The 19,627-nt window shown below is 36.5% G+C and overlaps 1 protein-coding gene across 1 annotated transcript in view; it reads right to left on the reverse strand.

Moving 5' to 3' along the window:
- KMT2C (lysine methyltransferase 2C) overlaps positions 1-19,627 on the reverse strand; it is a 192,100-nt gene that overhangs the window by 76,361 nt on the left and 96,112 nt on the right. The window contains exons 7-13 of the mRNA XM_031049774.2: positions 13,159-13,321; positions 12,284-12,455; positions 10,334-10,448; positions 9,385-9,557; positions 8,475-8,635; positions 5,920-6,033; positions 3,501-4,240 (exon numbers count right to left, since the gene is read on the reverse strand). Coding sequence (XP_030905634.2) covers positions 3,501-4,240; positions 5,920-6,033; positions 8,475-8,635; positions 9,385-9,557; positions 10,334-10,448; positions 12,284-12,455; positions 13,159-13,321 — 1,638 coding nt within the window. The remainder of the gene's footprint in view (positions 1-3,500; positions 4,241-5,919; positions 6,034-8,474; positions 8,636-9,384; positions 9,558-10,333; positions 10,449-12,283; positions 12,456-13,158; positions 13,322-19,627) is intronic.

The following is a 19,627-nucleotide window of genomic DNA, read 5'->3' on the forward strand; positions in this document are numbered from 1 at the left end:
GAAACAATCCTTACATCAATCTATAAAGGAGGCAACGTGCTGGCTAAGGGTCAAAACTGGAGATCTCAACCATGCTGAAAACACTTAATCAACAATTCAACCTACCTACTCTTACTCAGGACGTAAAAGATTATTTTCCTTTTAAAAAGATATATTTTTCTAATGATTAAGTATATTCAAAAGATTATAAAACTAATAGAACATTAAACCTGAATATTAAACAATTGGTCTTGCAAAACAAAATGAACTGTAGATGATCCATGAACCATATTGTTAAGAATTAAATTAGAAATTTAATCCAAGCTTTACTGTAGATCAGAAATATTTGAATTCTTGGTCAGATAAACTTAATTAAAAACACACATTTCCACAATACTATGAACAAATGAATTACATCAAAGAGATACATTAATTATATTTTGGCTTTTAATTAATTCCTATTACCACACAACACTGAAGAGAAAGTTCTTTTCAGATCATTTATATCAGAACCACAGCAATAATTATGTACTGTGACAGAAACAGGAAGTTCTAATTCTCCATCATATTCTTGAGTTCTCAAAATTGAACAACACAGCTGCAAGTAAATTATAACAAAAGGAAACCCAGTGTCAGCAAGGAGATCTCACTAAATTACCACTGACTGTGTTTAGCTGCTTAATGCTTTATGAAATCTACTGCAATTGCAAACGCACAAAGCTGGATCTGAAACTTAGTATTTGATGTAATTTTAGGGTTGTGAACATAATTTAACCAGTTAAAAATATAGCTCCCCTCATTAAAAAACCCCAAACACAGAAACAGTAACAAAACCCAATCCTTGAAAAAGACTCTTTTTGATCTTTTTTCCCCAACATCTACCACAACACACTTAGTAGTACCATGTAATTGAAAACAGCAAAAAAGCTGTAATACCCAAGAACGAATATATATCTGAAATCTGAACCCATCATGGTGCTTTGCATTTTTCAGTGTCATTTTAGAAAATCTCTTAAAACACCCAGAATGATGATCACTGGTATCTTCATGATTAAAATTAAATACCTCTAATTATAGTATTTTCCATGAAATGCACCCTAAAATAATACTTATGGTATAACAAAGACAGTAGAAGGTTATTATTTTCTGTTCAGTATTATTCTACAGACCATTCTCAACTCTATACCTACCAGTCTTACAATATGTTGTAATACCCTCCATTTACTGACTTCATATTATGCTTTCCAGTACAACATGCTGTAGCAAAGATGACTATTTCAAATTTGTTCAACTCAGATACCTAAAATATACCCAATACCATTTAAAGTATGCTTCCACAGAAAAAAAAACCCAACCTATTTTCCTTGTGAAGATTTATGTCAAACTAGCAATATGTCAGATTAGTCATTAGTAAACTTACTGATAATGTCTTTTCAGACTCATACTTCAGAGAAAATAAATATGAAAGATCAAAACTATGAAAGAAAAGAAATATAAAAGATTTGTGCTGAACCCCAAATCTGCAGTTTATAGGCAAGGGTAAAGAATCTGCATGTTCCATGGTGAAAACATTGCACAAACACAACTTTGAAGAAAGCACTGTAAAATCTTTATCAAGCTGGCAGTTACTTGGGAATATCTCTGATGTATGAACAACTGAGGTTCAGATACATGTAGAAACGAATTTGGCTCTACTGTGGAGTAGTATAACAAACAAAACAGCATGAGAACCAAAACCCATTGGAAATCAGAGATGCCAAGCTGGTAGAGAGATAGTCCTCTCACTGGGCCGAACGAGATTTAAAGCTTCCCTGTAGCTTAAGGTATGGATAATACACTATCCTAACACACAGTGTTAGTAGAACTGCACCTTACTGACGAGTCCTTCTGCTGACACAGAAAAAATACCTTCTCCAAAGTGGAATAAGCTTGTAACCAGCCAAAGCAATTCTTATCAACGACACCTACAGACTGATTTATACATAGCTCCCCTTTCAATCAGAAGCTGGATTTTCTCCTGCTTGTTTAGTTTCTAACCAAAGCAGTGATGCCTGCAAAAATCACAGGGGAGACAGGGGTGGTAATGATAGCAACACTGATAAGCACAGCCCCGGAAGACACTAATGAAGCCTTTTTAAGCAGAATACAGTTTTCAGGGCTTGTGTCCTTTCACAAGGACAGGGGCTTAGTCCTTGCAAAGTATGAGTGATGTAGTGGCATTGCAGATACATCACTAAAGACTATTAAAAACTACTAAGATCTAATAAAGGAAATAATTTCAGATTATGTATAACTGTATTAGATGGCAAAACTGAGTAATTATTCAAATATATTTTATTAGCTATTGTATTGATAGATTTTGAAAAAAGTTATCCCTTTCATTCAGCCTACTGCCCAGCACAATAAATTTAATGGAAAGAAATTCAAATCAGAAACTATTCCTTTACATGGATTCCCCTGACTCTAGTGAAGTGTGGGTCTTATAAAGTTGAGGAGCCATATATTCAGGATCCAGAGATGGATGAGGGAATAATTTCTTTTAAGACAGTGCAGAGTATTAAGAAAAATTATTTTTAGACATGCTTTTATATGGGGAAAAAAAAAGCCAACCCAGAGATACTCTAAAACCTTCTAAATTTAATTTCTTATGTTTGTTGCCTTTATTAGATACTTTTAACCCTTTCAGAACACTCTCTCATACCTTTTCCTAAGAACGAAGAATCTGAACCCTTAGGTAACACGTAAAAATGAAAAGCATTGTGCAATCCTCAGAAAAGCCATTAACCTAGAAGCCCCAAAGGCTAAAAATAAATTGTCACAAGAAATGAAACACTAATTTGTCATACTGACATACTTTTCATATACAATTTTGCAAACACAAAATAAATTCTCAGAATGATGAACCATTTTCCACACAACTCAAATAGGGAGCAAGATGTCATAGAAAGTGACAGACTTGAGGATTCTTTTCCCTTATCAAATTTAATCCTAGTCAAACCACAGCTATTTGTACCAGACAGTTCTTGCATGGTATTTGCTTATGTTCCAAAACCACAAAATTATTTTTAACACCATTAAAAATACCAATCAAGAAAATTTCTCGCAGGGTAAAGGAAACAGAGTTGTAGTGGGTTTTTCTATAAAGCCAGTTTAGGGAACTTTGTAACAAACTCTGAAACTACTAGCCAAAATAAATGGATATATGAGAATTATTAAGAGGCAAGTTAAAAGGCACAGCGTATGTGTATCTGCATTTGTAGCATATGTATGAGAAAATCTAACAAACTCTCTTTTATTTCACTCTAAGCATGAACCGGAAGAAACTTGAAATCTCATGAGAGAACCTTTATGATGTCTGACCTTTCAGTTACTTAACATGAAATTACTCCCTTGAAGAAACGCACTACACACTCACTTCTGAGAAAAAATGTATGTTATGTTCTAAAAAACAGGAGAGTTCAATGCATTATTACTGAAATTTGAACTTCATAAATATATAACGAAACACTCCACATGCTTACCTGTCTCGATCTGGGTCTTCCAGGAGAAAACTTGCGTTTGGTGATGGCTGGTTTTCCCATGCCAATTTTTGGAGTAACTGATATGTAAGTCGTTGGGAGAGCACTTCCAGCTGTAGAAGGTAATGTTGGGGGCTGACTGTGCTGTATATCTCGTGCAGAATGCAAGTCTAACGAAACATCTGGTGAGGAAGACACATTTGTCTTGTTTATATTAACTGATGGGGGAAGTGAGGGGTAAGTCTCAGCTGGTGATTTTATGGGTTTGTCTCCAACTGGTGACTTATTTGCAACACTTTCATGTGCAGAAGTAGTTTCTACTTCTAGAAGAGCTGGTGTGTCAGAATTTTCGTGTATTTCTCCTTTCTCTACGTCTTTCTGCACCTTTATTATTTCCAGTTGTTGTTCTACAGGGATACAAGTATCTCCTTTATTTTCAGACTCTTGTATTTCTGGCATTACAGTCATGGTCTCAGGTACTGAAGGCAGAGACCGAGAGTCTACTGTGGATACTTCCGACACCTCCACATTACCCTGTGGCAGCTGTGTCTCTTCCACTTGTTTGTCTAACTCCTGCTGCATTACAGCTTGAACACCTTCCATCACTTCCATCATTTTCTCAGTCTGACTGTCACCAGATGCTGGTGTCTGTTTAGGAGACATTTCCACTTCAGCTGAATTAATTTCAACAGAGACTTCTGTTTCCAGTTGTGCAGCCTTTTCTTCTGGTGATATGCCTGTAACTAAGTACAACCACATTGAAGGCTCAGTGCAAAAAAGAAAACCTTACATGGGTATACCAGCCAATAAGTATACTTCGTACACATCAAGTACACCAAATGCATATTACTTTACTTCAGTCAATTTCATATGTAGTTTAAAATACACTTCATAAATATCTTTCTTTGTACCTGTGTTTATAGTAGCCTATGCTTTCAGTTCATTATTTTTCTTCCCTGGACACAGACAGCAGAGTAAATCATAAGAGAGTAGACCCAAGATTAATTTTTGAGGATATGATCACACATTTCCAGGTAGGCAGAAGAAAAAGCTTCTCCTTTTTAATTTCTGCATATTGAAGATGTATGCTAGCATAAATTAATGTATTTTAAGCAACTGTCCCAACACTTCTAAAAAGCAGACAGCTAAGAACAGGACAAGTACAAATAAAAACCCAACATTTTCCTCCTAGCACTCTTTCAGACTTCAGAAAATGTAAACAGTTGATGCTGGTTTTTCATTTACTAATTCTCATGGATTTCTTTCAAAAATATTTGTCTAGACTTCCCTTGACCCAAATCAAGCACCTTTCATGCACAACCTCCTTCATCAAGGAGTTCCAGAGTCTTATATTCATTCCATGGAGAACAACACTCTTTGCTCTCAATTTGGCTTCTCACATCTTCTTCTGATGGACCCTGATTCTCTTACAGGCCACTTACTTTCTACTATGCTTGCACTCTTCTTAAATTCACACTGCTACAACCTCCTCAGCCTCCACAGTTCAAAGCTTAGCATTTAATTATGAATGTGTCTTCACAGATAGTTTTAAATCATGGATTTTATAACACAGGATGTGATGCATAACAGTTATCAGTTGCAACATTTTTTTTTTTGCTTCGGATTTAAATGCAGGTTTCTTGTTTCCCCTTACAGCAACTACCCTCCAACATCAGACATGAGTGGATGGAACATACTAGAAAGTTCTTCGCCATTGGTATCTATCACTAACACATTAAGAGGACTTGATACAGAAACCATTCTATTTGTATTCTTTTTTTTGGCGAGTACTTTACGTGTAATTGATAAGATTTATTTCCAGAACACAAATGATCAGCTACTGCAACACACCCTGTCTTGATGGGTACATTTGTTTATTAAAAAAAATATCTTTCCTTTACAAAGGGAAAAAAAAAGAAGAACACCTTAACCAAAGATACTTGTGGACTTACAACCTCAAAATATATAAACTGGAGGGAAGTTCGACAGTGTGCCTCAAAACACACATGGGGAAATTAATCCAATCCTGTTATTTGTAGCTACAAACAAGAAAGACTTGAAGAGAAAGACTGAATTTGGATAGCAATAAATAGTCTTTCTTACTATAAACCTCCAGTATACAAAACATTTAACTATACTTCCAGCTTTTGGAGAAAGCCAGTCCCACCAAAAAGAGTAAAACAGCTTTCTCTTATACAAATATTCTGAACACTATCTTTGCCTTCAATAAAATACTTCAACAAAGAAGTTAATACTCCTGTTTTAGAGTTCAGACACTAGAACTGATGCAATTTGTCTCCTACTGTTTTCCAGGCACTTTTTTCTCTTAAATTTATGAAGTACCACAAATCTTACTGAATGGAAAGAGGGTTCTGAAAGGCTCTCTGCTGGCACTTTCTCAGACTGCAAAATTCTTTCTTACCATCTGTGACACATCCAACAGCTGATTCTTGATCAGGGCCATCACCAGTAATGGGTTGTTGCTGAAATGTCACATCCTCTCCACTACTTTCCATTTCCATTTCATTTGTACAAGCTTAAGAAGTAAAGAAGTTAAAAAAAATTATGAGGTATTTATTCTATTACTCTGGAATCAGTAGTTGCTGTCACTGTTTGTTATTTTGGCTAAAGAGAATGATATTTTATGATATAATAACAGTTAAGACAAATCAGGTCAATGGGAGGGTTTGGGAGACTATATAGTACTCCTTAAAGACTAGGAGCCTTTTTCTCACAGACTCTGGAGCCATTTTATACCTTTCAGACAGTGAAAAAATGTCTATAAAGTAATTATATACGCCTAATTGTGAACATTTTATTTACACAGAGTCACTGACTTTTGCATTACCTGAGCAATATTTTTAATTAAATTCAGGTCTTCTAAATTCTACAGAAATTATAGTATGAAAGCTTCAGTTTTTTACACAAATACTACAATAGCTTATGGCATAGGTATGAGGATCCATCTACTTTCAGCACTTAGAACACTGATTTTCAACCTACCTATTCAACAACACAAAAACTGAATTTTACCACTTTAGAGCTAAGATACATTAATGTGTGAGTTCCTCCTATTCAATAAAGGAATTTGCATGGAAAAGGCACTACTAAGAGCTTCTTTGGCTGGCAGTATTGTTATAGAGCACAGAAACAGGAAATACTTTTTTTCCTTGTGCAAAGGCTTTTTCAGTTAAGGAAAGTCATTAAAACGCACTAGACAAAGTAGGAGAAAAAAAAAACAAAGCATACAGTAAGCATTAACTCAAAAGGAACTAATCTTCCATGGATGTTAGCACAAAAAAGAAGTCAAATGACTGTAGCTTTCTGTTCAGCAAAGTATTTTTAAAGTCCAAAACCCCAGGAACTATTAGGTGATGCTACTTTTAGCACCAAAAAGCTGCTCTCAGACTCTGCCAACTTTAAAACGATATTTTAACGTTGAGGAAATTATAATTCAGATTAGCTCCAAATCTGATTTTAATGTACAAAAGTGCTCTCCTGGGTATAAAACACTGCATGACTGTACTGATGTAACAGCTCCAGATTACTCCTAGTAGTCCTGTTCTTCCTTAGGGAGAAGACTATGCTTGTCAATGCTTCTACTAGCTAGAAATCCTACCAGATGTATGACTTAAAACTTTAGCCTTTCAAATAAACTCGTTACTTATTCAAAAGGGTTTTCAGTAGAAGACTGGAATTTCTTCCAGTGTAAGTTCTGGATATGACTCGGACATCTTCTAAAATATTCTAAATACACTAAGAGTTCAACAACCTCTACTAACCTTTCGGAATGGAAGTGATGTTCAAAGGCTGAAGTCACCACTCTTTCTAACTTGGCACTCATGCTCACTGATAGAGTTCTTCTGCTTATTTATATACATTTACCTACTGTCAACTGCCCTTCCACCAGGATCATCTTTTTCGCCGTTTCTTTACTGCTCATGAAAGGTATGCATTTAAGTATACAGGATAATATCAAAGAAAATGACTTGTTTACACAAAACATCAGCTTGAACACACAAAAATTAGAGCTCTGTTGTACACTTTTCCTTTCCAGGCAAAAATTATCAGGCTTTGGAAAACACAGATACTTAGTGCAACTGAGCTATCAATTTCTTTTAACAAAAGATCAACGCACAAGCATTGTTGTTTAAGTATCAAAAATGCACATGGCAGTGGTAGTGCCCTTAAATCTGTTAGATTTACCTTGCTTCCAAGTTTAACCAAAACTGTACTTCTTTTAGGATATTCAGCCTGCATGAGATAAGCTGATATCCAACAGAGCATGTGGTATGGAATACACAAAGGCATTCAGTTACAAGGTCATTATACAGGTCATGTGGGGGACACACCAGACTCAGATCAAGAGATCCAAGTTCGCTCTGTGCTTCCTTACTGTACTAAGTAATTTTTACACTTTCTGCAACTTCCCTTTCCACCTTTCGCTTAATTTGTCTATATAGACAAGAATGTCCCAGAAACAAGATGACTAATCATATACTCTTTTGAAAAAGGACACCTAAGTAAAAACTTTTTAGTTAAATATAACTGTCCCTTGAAGACAGTCCAGCTTCCACTGCTGTGTCCTACTTGGACATAGTAAGATGAATGGGCCCTAAGAGACTGACAAGTACCAAGAGGGAAACGGGAAAACTGGATGTCACCAGTAACATCTACCAGAAGTTGGTCAAATGAACACGTTTATGAACTGTACCACAGCTAAAGAAAATAGGGAAGTTTGCAGCTACAGGCTGGGAAGCTGGATCTGGAAAAGCTGAGACTCAACATTAAGGTGCTTTACTTGCCCATGTTCCTCCTAGAAAGCCTGAAGCCAGAAAGCATACTGGGAAGACAGCTCACCCATGGACTGGTTAAGAAGCTACTGCTAAACACAAGAATGGATGAACTCCACAGAGCAGAGCATGAGTGGATGGTTCACAAAAGGATTTTGGAAATGTAGAGATTATATTTGATTACCTGCTATACTGTCAGGTTCGGGAATGAGTTCAGAAGTGTCCATTACATCACATGACTGAGTCTGATCCCCTTCTCCTTGTTTACAAAGAGTACAGATGTAATCTTTCAACTGAGACTCCAATTCACCACCTGGAGATCTGTCACATTCTATGTGAATCCACCTGGGGAGATTCATTTAGTGTGACTATGATTTTACTAAATCATATCTAATAAATAAAAGGTATCCTAGTAAAAATCAATTTAAAAATAGCACTGTTTTCCATTCCAATGGAAAACACAAAATGTCAATCAATCCTTCATTATGGAGAATTTTAGAGAAATAAGCATGACATGTCAGTACATCAAGCAATGAACAAATTTATACATGAAGACCTAAACTGTCAATAAAACCTATTGGACACTACGACATATATGGGAATATTGAGACATTGCACAGCAAGATATAATAGCATTTAATATGAAACAGAATCTACATTCTTAAAAGGTTTCCAATAAATTATTTTTTATTATTACTGGCATAGCAAAACACAAAAAATCAAGCCAAGAACACATACTTGAATCTGCTTTTAGAAAACAGACTACTGCAAACAACAGCCTTGAAAAGTTAGAAAGGTGAAACTTCCAGTCTGCTTACTCACAAACCAGATTCAATGCAAGAAGCAGCAGCACATTATTTCTCTGTATGCCTCAGGTAACTGCCAAGTAATACTTATTTGCAAACATTAAAATAAGACTACCTACAATTGCTCACAGTATTTAGGGATGAAGGATAAAGATGTTGCACAACAAGATGCTATAGCACTGTACATCAAACACTGTCTACACCCTTCACAGAAATGCATCACTGTCACACAGCTCATTGTAGGCTTTAGGCATTTTAGTACAACTAAGCAAAAATTAGGATGCTTACCTTTTGCACATGTGACAATGCAACATATCTTTCTGGAAGTCTTGGAGGCACAGTTTTTCACAGAAAGGACAAGATAAGTTGTCTTGCTGTTGGTAACAACTGTCACATACCAAACAATTATGGTGCCACTGACAACTTGTTCGTGTGCCACACTCAGCACATACTCTACAGTTCTAGAGATCACAAGAATTTAGTTATTAATTATAGTATTTGACAATGTGATAGAACTGCCATTAACTGACAATTTCCTGGTTTGAATTAAATAAAGTTTCTGTCCTTGATAACACTAATAAAATATCCAGGATCTGACAACAGAGCATGAAGAGCCTGTGAAACAGCAACAACAGTTTCCTTTCACTACTCCCTGACCTGAAAGAGTATTTCTTTTGAGACCACACTATGAAATTATATACATCTTATATATGGGGACTTCCTTGTTATGCTGAAATTGATTTTTTATTATTATTTACACTTACTCACAAAGTTACTGATAAAACAAATGCATCCTGCCCTCTTCAAGAGCAAAGGAACCCTTGAGCAGCAGAACCACTGTTCTAGTAATCAAGACGTAGTTATATAAGAGGCTTCAAGTAGGATTACATATACTACTGCACAGGTTTTAGTTTACATTTTAATTTACATTAGACCATGAGAGCAGCTGTCATTAAGTGAAGGTTATCCACTCCACCTGGATTCTACACCTCTCTTTTCTCCTCTGGGGGTTGATTTCATGTCCTGCATAGGCTACTTCAGCCACTGCACTGACAGCTACCCTCAAAGAGCAGTTGTAGGGCCAGGTGATTACATACAAGTAGGATTCCTTCACAAATTATACAACATGTTACACAGCAACAGCAGTCTGCAATACACCTAGAACAGCATAATGTGGGTAACAAAATTTGGGCCCCTACAATGACAAGGAATTATTCTGAAACTCCTTTCAACTTACTTTACATTTCCAACCATTTGTTGGTACAGCATCCATAACTGGTTGTAGACAGAAAGTATGGTAGCCTTTGTCGCATGTATCGCACACCAGCATCTTGTTGTCTTCCCCAGAATGTCTAAGAAAAGTAACAAGTGGTTAAAAAAAATTATTCAAGCAAGCCATAACAAAAAAATTTACTTAATAAAAAGCCTAAACAGGGAGACATATAGCTGAGCACATGAAAACGTATGAATTCCATTTACAATACCTCCAAAGACCATGCCCTCAAATTTGTATTTAAGTAGGAATGAAGACCACTATGCTTACTTTGACAAGTGCTGAGCCTTGTGCAGCCATTCCGAATCGTAGAAATCATCCCACTTTCATTTACACATGTGTAGGCAGATTTAACAGCTTTTCTGTCCTGAATTCAATTCCAAATCTGAAATATGTACTTTATTTCTTTCTGAAGAGAACATGCAATTGTGCTTGTTTGTACAGTCTGACTGTATTTTTCTCAAAGAGAAAAGTGAGCCATCACCTCTGACTACCAGAGCTCCTACAATGTCAAACAATGACTGCAAGAGCAAAACAAATGTTAAAAAAAGATATTTCAGTTTTCCTACAATCCCGTATTACAGAGCTCCACCACAAATTTCAGTGATAAAATAAATTTGCAGAGAATGAGCTGCATAGGTTGGTAATATCTAAAGGGACTGTATTCTGCCATAGTTTAAATAAATTAATTCAATAATTATACAACAAAATTTGCCTTGAAAAATCTTCACAATATATGATATTACACATATTAGATACTACTTCATTACCTGGGAGACCTGATGATTTTAAAAAGCAGTAAATGTTCTCTCTTTGCATGGAGATATGCTTAAAATGCTATTCTTCAACACTGGAATAAAACTGCCATACTGCATGAAGTAACAGGTGGGAAAACATCACATTTTCTTCTAGTTTTCCACTAGAGAGAGGTTTTGCTAGCAAATACTTTAATTACCTAGTTCAACATTTGTAGAATGCGTTTCCCTATTATAACTTCCTTGCTGGCATTTGCTATCAGCAGTGTGTGATCAGGGAACAATCTTCTTTAAAGTGGGTGAATGAATGCTAGCAAATACCAGGCATTCTGCCTGGAAAACAGCAAAGCACTGTCTGATCAGGTACACTAAGCAGTAGTGAAGTGGCTTTTTCCCTTCATATTGTCCCAGCTGATCTGACTAAAGCTGAACAAAATTCATACTTCTTTTCTAATGACCTCTTAAAAAAAGCCAAAAAAAAAAAAGCAAGCAAAAGAGCCCTGCAGTGCCCATCAGATTAAGTTACATGAGAACACGCATACAAGCACAGCATTCCAAGTGAACCCTTATAATACTGCAACAATTCCGTTTTGTTCTCTCAGTATTTGTTCACTAACAATTCAACCATGGCCACTCATGCCACCTTTTTTTTAACTTGTTCATCTAAGCCATGTTTTTGTTTTCATAATGATTCATTAACTGCCTCTGAAAGGTATTACGAAATAGGAGAGGGCCTAATGCAGGGGACCTACACCCCGTATGTAATATATGCACAGCTTAAATGTCCGCTGAGTAAGAGCACAGCTTCCCAGACTGTAAAAGCACTACATTAAGCTAATTTGTTTATGTGTTAAAATTGAGGAAAATCTCCCTGTATGAAGGAAGGATAAAGTCAGAAGGTTTTGCTGCTCTCAGAATCTGTCAAGATAATAGCAACTACTGTTGGTTATAACACACAGGAGTTCCAACTCAGTTCTTTTAGAACAAAGCTCCCCGTGCAAGGGTTTGTTCAAATACTTCATATGATATCATAACAGATATAGCTGGACAAATTAACTACACTTTTGGAAAAAAAGAATGGTTAATATCACAAATATTTTAGAATGACAGCACATAAATCTCACACTGTCCTCCTCCACGACGTGTAAGTCCCACTTACTTGCAGTTCTGGCACACTTTGCAATCAGGACACTGCCAACCTGCTCTTTTTAAAGGTGTAACTTGTATGTCCAGGCACATCCCATGGTAGTGCTGACCACAGGTAGTACAAAAAAGCTGATCTAAGAGGTCTCCAGGGCTGTCGCACACGGCACAATTTGCTTCTTCCTTTGCTACAAAGAAATAATTTTTTCAATTGCTATTTCATTCAAAATTATGAACAATTCACTGAAGCCAATGCAGCCAAGAAATTCATTAGTAGTTCTCATGCATACAAAATTTGATCATTCTTACGAAATTCAAACTTAATTAATATAATAAAAATAATTTAATAACAAGTCCTTTAATTTGGTTTTCCAATATACTCAACTAATCTCTTAACAAAAGTACATTAATTTTAAACCTTAATAAAGTCTTACCAAAAGTAGTTTTGTTCTCCGTAAGATAAAACTGGGAGCTTTAGAACCAACTCTTCCTTGGAACAAGTACAAAATAAAGCTTCTAACAGAGCTAAACCTATTCTTTAGTTGATGTGATTGCATAGTATTTGCTCTAAGTTGAATTTGGGCAAGAGAGCAAGCCTACCAATTTGAACTAAAATCTGACAGAAGACAAGCCTTATAAGAAACCCCTCCCATGATCTGTTACTAAAAGTAAAAGAAGGAAAATGCTAACTTTGTTGTGCATCACTCTCAGTCTTTAAACAGAGGAATGCAAACTTGGATCTTTCTCATACCTGAACATCAGTGAATTCTTGGTTACATGAACTGGGAAAACAGGTCAAAACAAATGCACTCTGAAGCTGATACTACCACAGAGCAAGCAATTTTCATGAAACCTGCTATTAATTGTGTCATTTGAATACTGTGTACTTACATCTTTCGGGAGCCTGATCAATATGGTCTGGACAAAGGAGGGACAAGTTACTGAAATCCTGAAATGTGCCTGCTCCAGCAGCACAGGGGTAATGGTACATCTGGGTACATTTCTCTTCACAGCATTTGATAGTGGCTCCAAGGTGCTTACAATATGCACATCGCTGAAAAACAAAGAGAACAGAACATTCAAAACCTATTTTTTCTTGTAATTTTTCACAGCCAGATCTGATCCTCAGACTCATTTAACAGACAAACACCTTGGCCAGCAGAAGGCAGTGAATACTGAGAAGAAAACTAGTGGACTGTGCCTTTCAGTGGCTCTTCCACATCCTTCCAACTTAAAATGTTTAATGAAACCTACCCTAAATGCACTCTGATGACTAAGAATCTTGTTACAGAAAAGCATTTTTCTTCTATGGAACTTGAGCTATGCCTTCAGTAACAAGGCTTGGAGACTTTTCTCAGTAATAAAGACAGACCACACTACCCTGTCAATAGGTTGCAACCAAAAACCACATAGCTCTGAGCTGCAATGTAAAATGTAGACACTGTAACCAGAAATGCAAATAAAATACCATGTTTTACTCAAAATCTTACTGACATTATACAGTTCTCTCTGGGATGATAATGCATTACATAATCTAGCACTTTCTTCTCGTATCTCCTCTTAAGGCTACACAAATATCACCAACAAACTTTGAGAAGTCATAAATAAGCATAATTATTATTAGAGACCACAGTCACTTTGGTAAAGAAGTAATTTCTCAGAAAGAACTGCCAGTAACCCTCCAGTTCTCTAGTCAAGAGGGAACAGATTCCATCAGTCTCCTTGTAAAATATCACCCACACCTCTCTGATTCAGTTAATCAGTCTTTTTTCTTTCTTGGATTCACTGCAGTCCCTGAAGTACTGTAACATGTTTTTGCACTTTTTCACCAAGGCAACAATACTTTTTAAGGTTAGAGCACAGCACCGTAAAAACAGGTCAGTGGCTCACAGGAAGGCATACATAAGGTACAGCAACTGAGCTTGAGGACCCTCATCGTTTCATAATAAAAAGTAATACTAACACTGGCATGTTTGATTACTAGCTCACGTGACAAGTAACATCCAAATGTGAACGGAAACCAAAGAGTTCCATACTGCATCTGCTTAATTCTTAGGATACAGACAATATTTATTACCATAATTCTTCTCCATTTCAAAGCCTGGCATGAAATTAGGCAGGAAAGAGTGCTACTACAAGTCCATACATATCAAAACCAGCCCATATGAAAATACAAACCACAAAGCTACCTGTGTTAACAGCTATATTGATATTCTCAAAACCAAATGAAATTAACATCTTCAGCAAAGTATTTGCCTGCACCACAACTCATGGACAAGAAAAAATATTGGTTTATGCTAAACACAACTGCAATACAAACAGACAAAATGCTTTGGCACAGAAATTAAAGTGGGTCACTAAGGATAGCTACTGCCATGGTTCTGTGCTACTATGCTCACTTTAGTCTTCAGATCTGCATGACATCTCACCCCTACCCATGTCTCTAACACATACTAACAATATGGAAAACATGTAGGTTGTTACTTTACTAGTCCAAATGCAGAGACCAGAGGGGAACAAGATAAGCAAACAATAAGGTGGAGTTCTGAAGCAGGTGAGTATGTTAGCAAATTATTACATCTAAGAACTGGCCACAAAACCAAAGTCATGCAAGAAGCTCATTTTAGGAAATGTATATAGTAAACACCTACGATGCTGTAGAAAGTAAATCCTGAACTTAAATGTGAAATCATGAAAACATAGCCCAAAGCCTCCAACTTCAGGAACTGCAGCTACACATTAAAGAGCACACAATCCATTGCACTGTGTTGTCTTTGACGCTCCTGCAACCTGTTGAGATGGCCCAGACTATAACTAAGGCCCAGCTCTTACAGACCACACATTTCTCAAAGATATTACTCAGTAAGAAACAATAGAAATGGGAACTCGGGAGGAGCTGAGGTCCAAAACATGTCCCTCAAGAAAGTATTCAACAAAGACATTGTTGGAGCCTACAATTAATCCTTAATAATTATCTAATTGGGGAAGAAAATTATGAAAGACCTGCAACCACTCAGAGAATTAACATTTACCAAAAGCTGGGAATAATGGATTAAAAAGTTATATCAATTGCATTTTCTAAAACATCATATCTGTTTTCTGAAGCCATCAATAAAAAGTGGTACATAACTGTAAAATTATAATATACCTTTTCCCAAATACTATATAACTCAATGATGAAATTATGAGAAAAAAGCAAACTACAGGATTACTACAAAGCCTGAAAAATGTTGATGTTGATTTAAGGAACCATGTAAAGATGCTGGAAGAAAAATGGAAACCCAAATTACACGTAATTGAACCCTTCAAACCCATCTGCTAAACTGCACTGGCAATGAAAAGCATTTGGCAGCTAAGTAAAACACACACTTTAAAAACAATGTGGTATGTATCATCTGAAACAAATAAAAAGCACAGAATATCAACATTTGCTGGATTTATAAGAGAGATAAAGCAGTTTGAAGAAACAAATGCCCAAAGGGACTTTTTCTGGTAACAGCTGTTGATGAGAGGAGTTACTTTTCCAGTACTAGAAGCCAATGCTTCTCTGAAACAAGGCCACATGCTAAGGCCCCAGAAGTATGCAGCTTTACAATTAATTAACCTTCACAGAGAAAGGATGTAAATAGCAAAAGTATATTAATTCATATTAAAAAACCCCAAAAGGCTCTGCTAAATAAACTCAGTAATATTACTTTACTACTCTGTTGCCAAAATACGGCATCAGGACAGCAGAAGGTAGAAGGAAGAAATAAATCATACTGCCCATGAAATGCACGTCTTCACCATACCATATGAGGACAGTAACAGACACAGAAACAGTACAGAGTCTTCAATTTCATTAGCATGAGCACAAAATAAGGCATTATGTGAAGAAACTGAATTCAGGTATTCCATAGGTATAGGAAAATGGTAAGCTGTCAAAGCAAACCAAACAGTGTTTTGTTCATGGATCAAATAATTTTATAGACCTGTTCTACAGAAAAAAACACTTCACAAAGTGTCAGAAAGCTACAGAAACAGTTCATTACTTATTCATAGTACATTCAATAAAAAAAGTCACTGAAGAGAGTCAACAGACTTTTCCTACTCAAAGTCCTTCATTGGTTATGAACTGTTTTCTTCAGCAAGCTCTCAGTGTACTTGTTTATAGCAAGAAACCTCTGATCCCATCCATACTTCTGCTACTTCTTGCTACTGTAATTTCCATCATCTAAAACTGTCCACACCTCCTCCTACTTGGTCCTTTTCACCTTTTTCTTTTACATCTGTTTTTTTTTTGGTCATAAAGACAGAAAAGGATCTCAATTTAAAAGAAAACAGCTATGCAGTCTTTCAAATTTCATATTCATTTTATTCACTAATCCTGCTGAATCAAATACAATATTGTTACATAAATACAGTGAAAGAAGATCTAAGTGAACCAAGAGAAAAAGTAAGAAAACCTGAAGAGTCGTCTCCTCTCTTTTCTAGGTGCATGGGAGTACATCCTTCATAAAACAGAGTAGCAGAAACCACATAGAAAATTTCCAGGAAGACAAAAACTTGTACTGCCATCCTAATGTCATAACTGCACCAAAATCAACTGAAGAAAAAGGTCAGTTCTGCCTGTGGCTTGGAAACTCAGCTGAACGTCACAAATGCTATTGGCTTTAATGGAAACAGATGGCCAAACTGTGAAATGATGACAAGAGAAACAGGTTACTGTTTACATCTTTCTGATTTTCCTACATAATTGAAAAAAAAAATAAAATACAAAATACGTATTCAAACTTTACATCAACCTTTCTTGCAGCTTCATGCTTTTGATGCAGCCAACCGTATCCTACACTGCTTCAAAAGAAATGTGACCAGCAAGTCAAGGAAGCTGAATTCTCCCCCTCTACTCTACTCTTGTGAGGTCCCCCCTGCAGTACTGCATTCAGCTCTGAGGCCCCCCAGAGAAGGATATGGAACTGTTGGAGTGAGTCCAGAGGCCACCATCAGAGGGCTGTAGCACCTATCCTATGGAGACAGGCTGAAAGAGCTGGGTTTGCCCAGCCTGGAGAAGAGAAGGCACTGGGGAGATTTAGAGCAGCTTCCAACAGCTAAAGGGGCTGACAAGAAATCTGGAGAGGAACTTTGTTTTAAAATGGGATGTAGGGATAGGACAAAGGGTAATTACTTTAAACTGACTGGAGATTCAGATTAGATATCAGGAAAAAATTCTTCACTATGAGGGTGGTGAGGCCCTGGCACAGGTTACCCAGAGAATGCTGCCCCATCCCTGGCAGTGTTCAAGTTCAGAGTGGATAGGGCTTGAAGCAACCTGGTCTAGTGGAAAGTGTCCCTGCCCATGGCAGTGGTTTGGAACAGTATGAGCTTCTAAGGTTTCTTCCAACCCAAACCATTCTATGAAGTACTCCAAAACTCAGTGCAAGTTCAAATGAAGAGCAGATACCTGTGCGTTTGTGATAACATAAGATTTTATCCAGATAGAACAAATGAGAGGTTGTATTTTATCATTATTTTACTGACTGTAGAATTATTTTATAGTATTACTGTCTCAGAAGCAATTAACATTACTTGTGAGCTGTTTCATGCAGTAAGGTTTTCACAGATTATGAACTTATGTACCTTTAGAAAGGTCAGTTGACAAAACCTGTGATAACAATAAGCAATTTTAACCTTATGATAGCGTACTCAAAAACGCACACAAAGCCATCTGTCCTTAGTTTAAAAGTTTAATGTATTACCTGTAAGAACATATTTCAGGCTGTTTAGCTACTGAAAACTACCATCATAGAAACCTGTAACTAAGCAGAAGTGGACCTTGATATCCTGTCATTAACAAGGCCACAAAGAAATCTTAGAATAAACAATGATTAATGAATTATGTTCTCTGCTAGTTCTGATAATCTACATTGATTACCCCCTCATGTAGAAAAAGCTTTATATTGCTTATAGACACTAATCAGCATTAGCTCTTCTAATGTCAAATACTGTTCTCAGTACCATAAAGTGTTTAAGAGCACAACATAGTAAGATGGCAACATAAAAAGAATTAAAGGCTTTTGATTGAACTACTGATTAGAAAAAGGGCTAAATAGCATGTAATTCAAGGAGTGTTGGAAATTACGTTCTAATTTTTGGATTTTGTATTAATCATGTCACTAACATGGAAATTACCTGAATTTGTAGCAAGCAAGTCAATCAGAGAGCAGTTATATTTGTTCCTCAATTTTTAACACATAAGACAATTGAAGAAATTAAAATTCAGAATTTTTATAACTGTAGTTTAAAACTACAACATTCTTAACAGAGACAGCATGTATTAAAACTTTACCACAGTGTCCACTGCATGCTCTGCTCTTACTTCAGTTCTCTGAAGTAAACTTAGAAAACAATAAGTCACAGCTGTAGAAATAAACTATCAAGTTTTGCTTCTAAGACTATATGAAAAGACATGGACAACCAGAAGAGATGCAATTTGGCCGAGCTCAACACATGACTGTGAAAGACTGTCTTCTAATGTTGAACTCTAGACTAGATGCTCCACCTGTCCATGATCTGTCCAGTTATATGCAAGAGTAAGGAACAAAGGTAAAAAGATACAAGTGGTGACAACTAATGCCACTATCAGTGACTCAAGTCGTATTATCAAGGCAGAGAGCAGAAGTGTGGCAATTTCAAGCTGTACAAGTAACTCCTTTGTTTCCCCCTCCTACTAGTCGCCTCCTTTCTTTTTTCACCTTTACAAAAATTACACTAAACAAATGGTCTTGGTTTCAAGGCATCCAAGAAGTGGGACAATAAAGCATTCATTCATATTTTTGTAATAGCTATGATAGGTTAATAACCTTACAGTGCACAAATCCTTCCTTCTATAACCTGCAATGTTCCCAAACCCTGTCTCTTTAGAAGCTCCACAGGAAGGTCTGTGTGCCTTGAAGTTGTGTTCATCATTATATAAGTTAGTGGAATAACCACATGCATATGATTTCCTCCACAGACTCTGCTGTTTTTTTTCACACTTCCATGAGGAAAAGCACTTTTTTAATTCACCTCCTTGCCTCCTAGATTTAGGATAATATAAATATTTTGAGTGAGTCTAAGCTTTTCCACAGCCAACTATTCCCTTAATTCCCATCTAATATCCACCATGACAGAAAGGCACACACAATAATATTTAGTTAGTAGCTCAACAATGAGAAGGTCAGTGCTTAATGTAATTTAAACTGTGATTACTAGGCGTCAGCATCAGCAACTACAGGACAAACAAGGCAAGATCAGAAATCATCAGCTTTGGTTTAAGGCTGCCTTTTGGCAGGCTTGGAAAACAATCTATCGTGCCAGTTCCATTTGACTCATGCTTGGAAGG

Source organism: Melopsittacus undulatus, chromosome 1 (assembly GCF_012275295.1).
Source record: "Melopsittacus undulatus isolate bMelUnd1 chromosome 1, bMelUnd1.mat.Z, whole genome shotgun sequence".
In the NCBI taxonomy this organism is placed as follows: domain Eukaryota; kingdom Metazoa; phylum Chordata; class Aves; order Psittaciformes; family Psittaculidae; genus Melopsittacus; species Melopsittacus undulatus.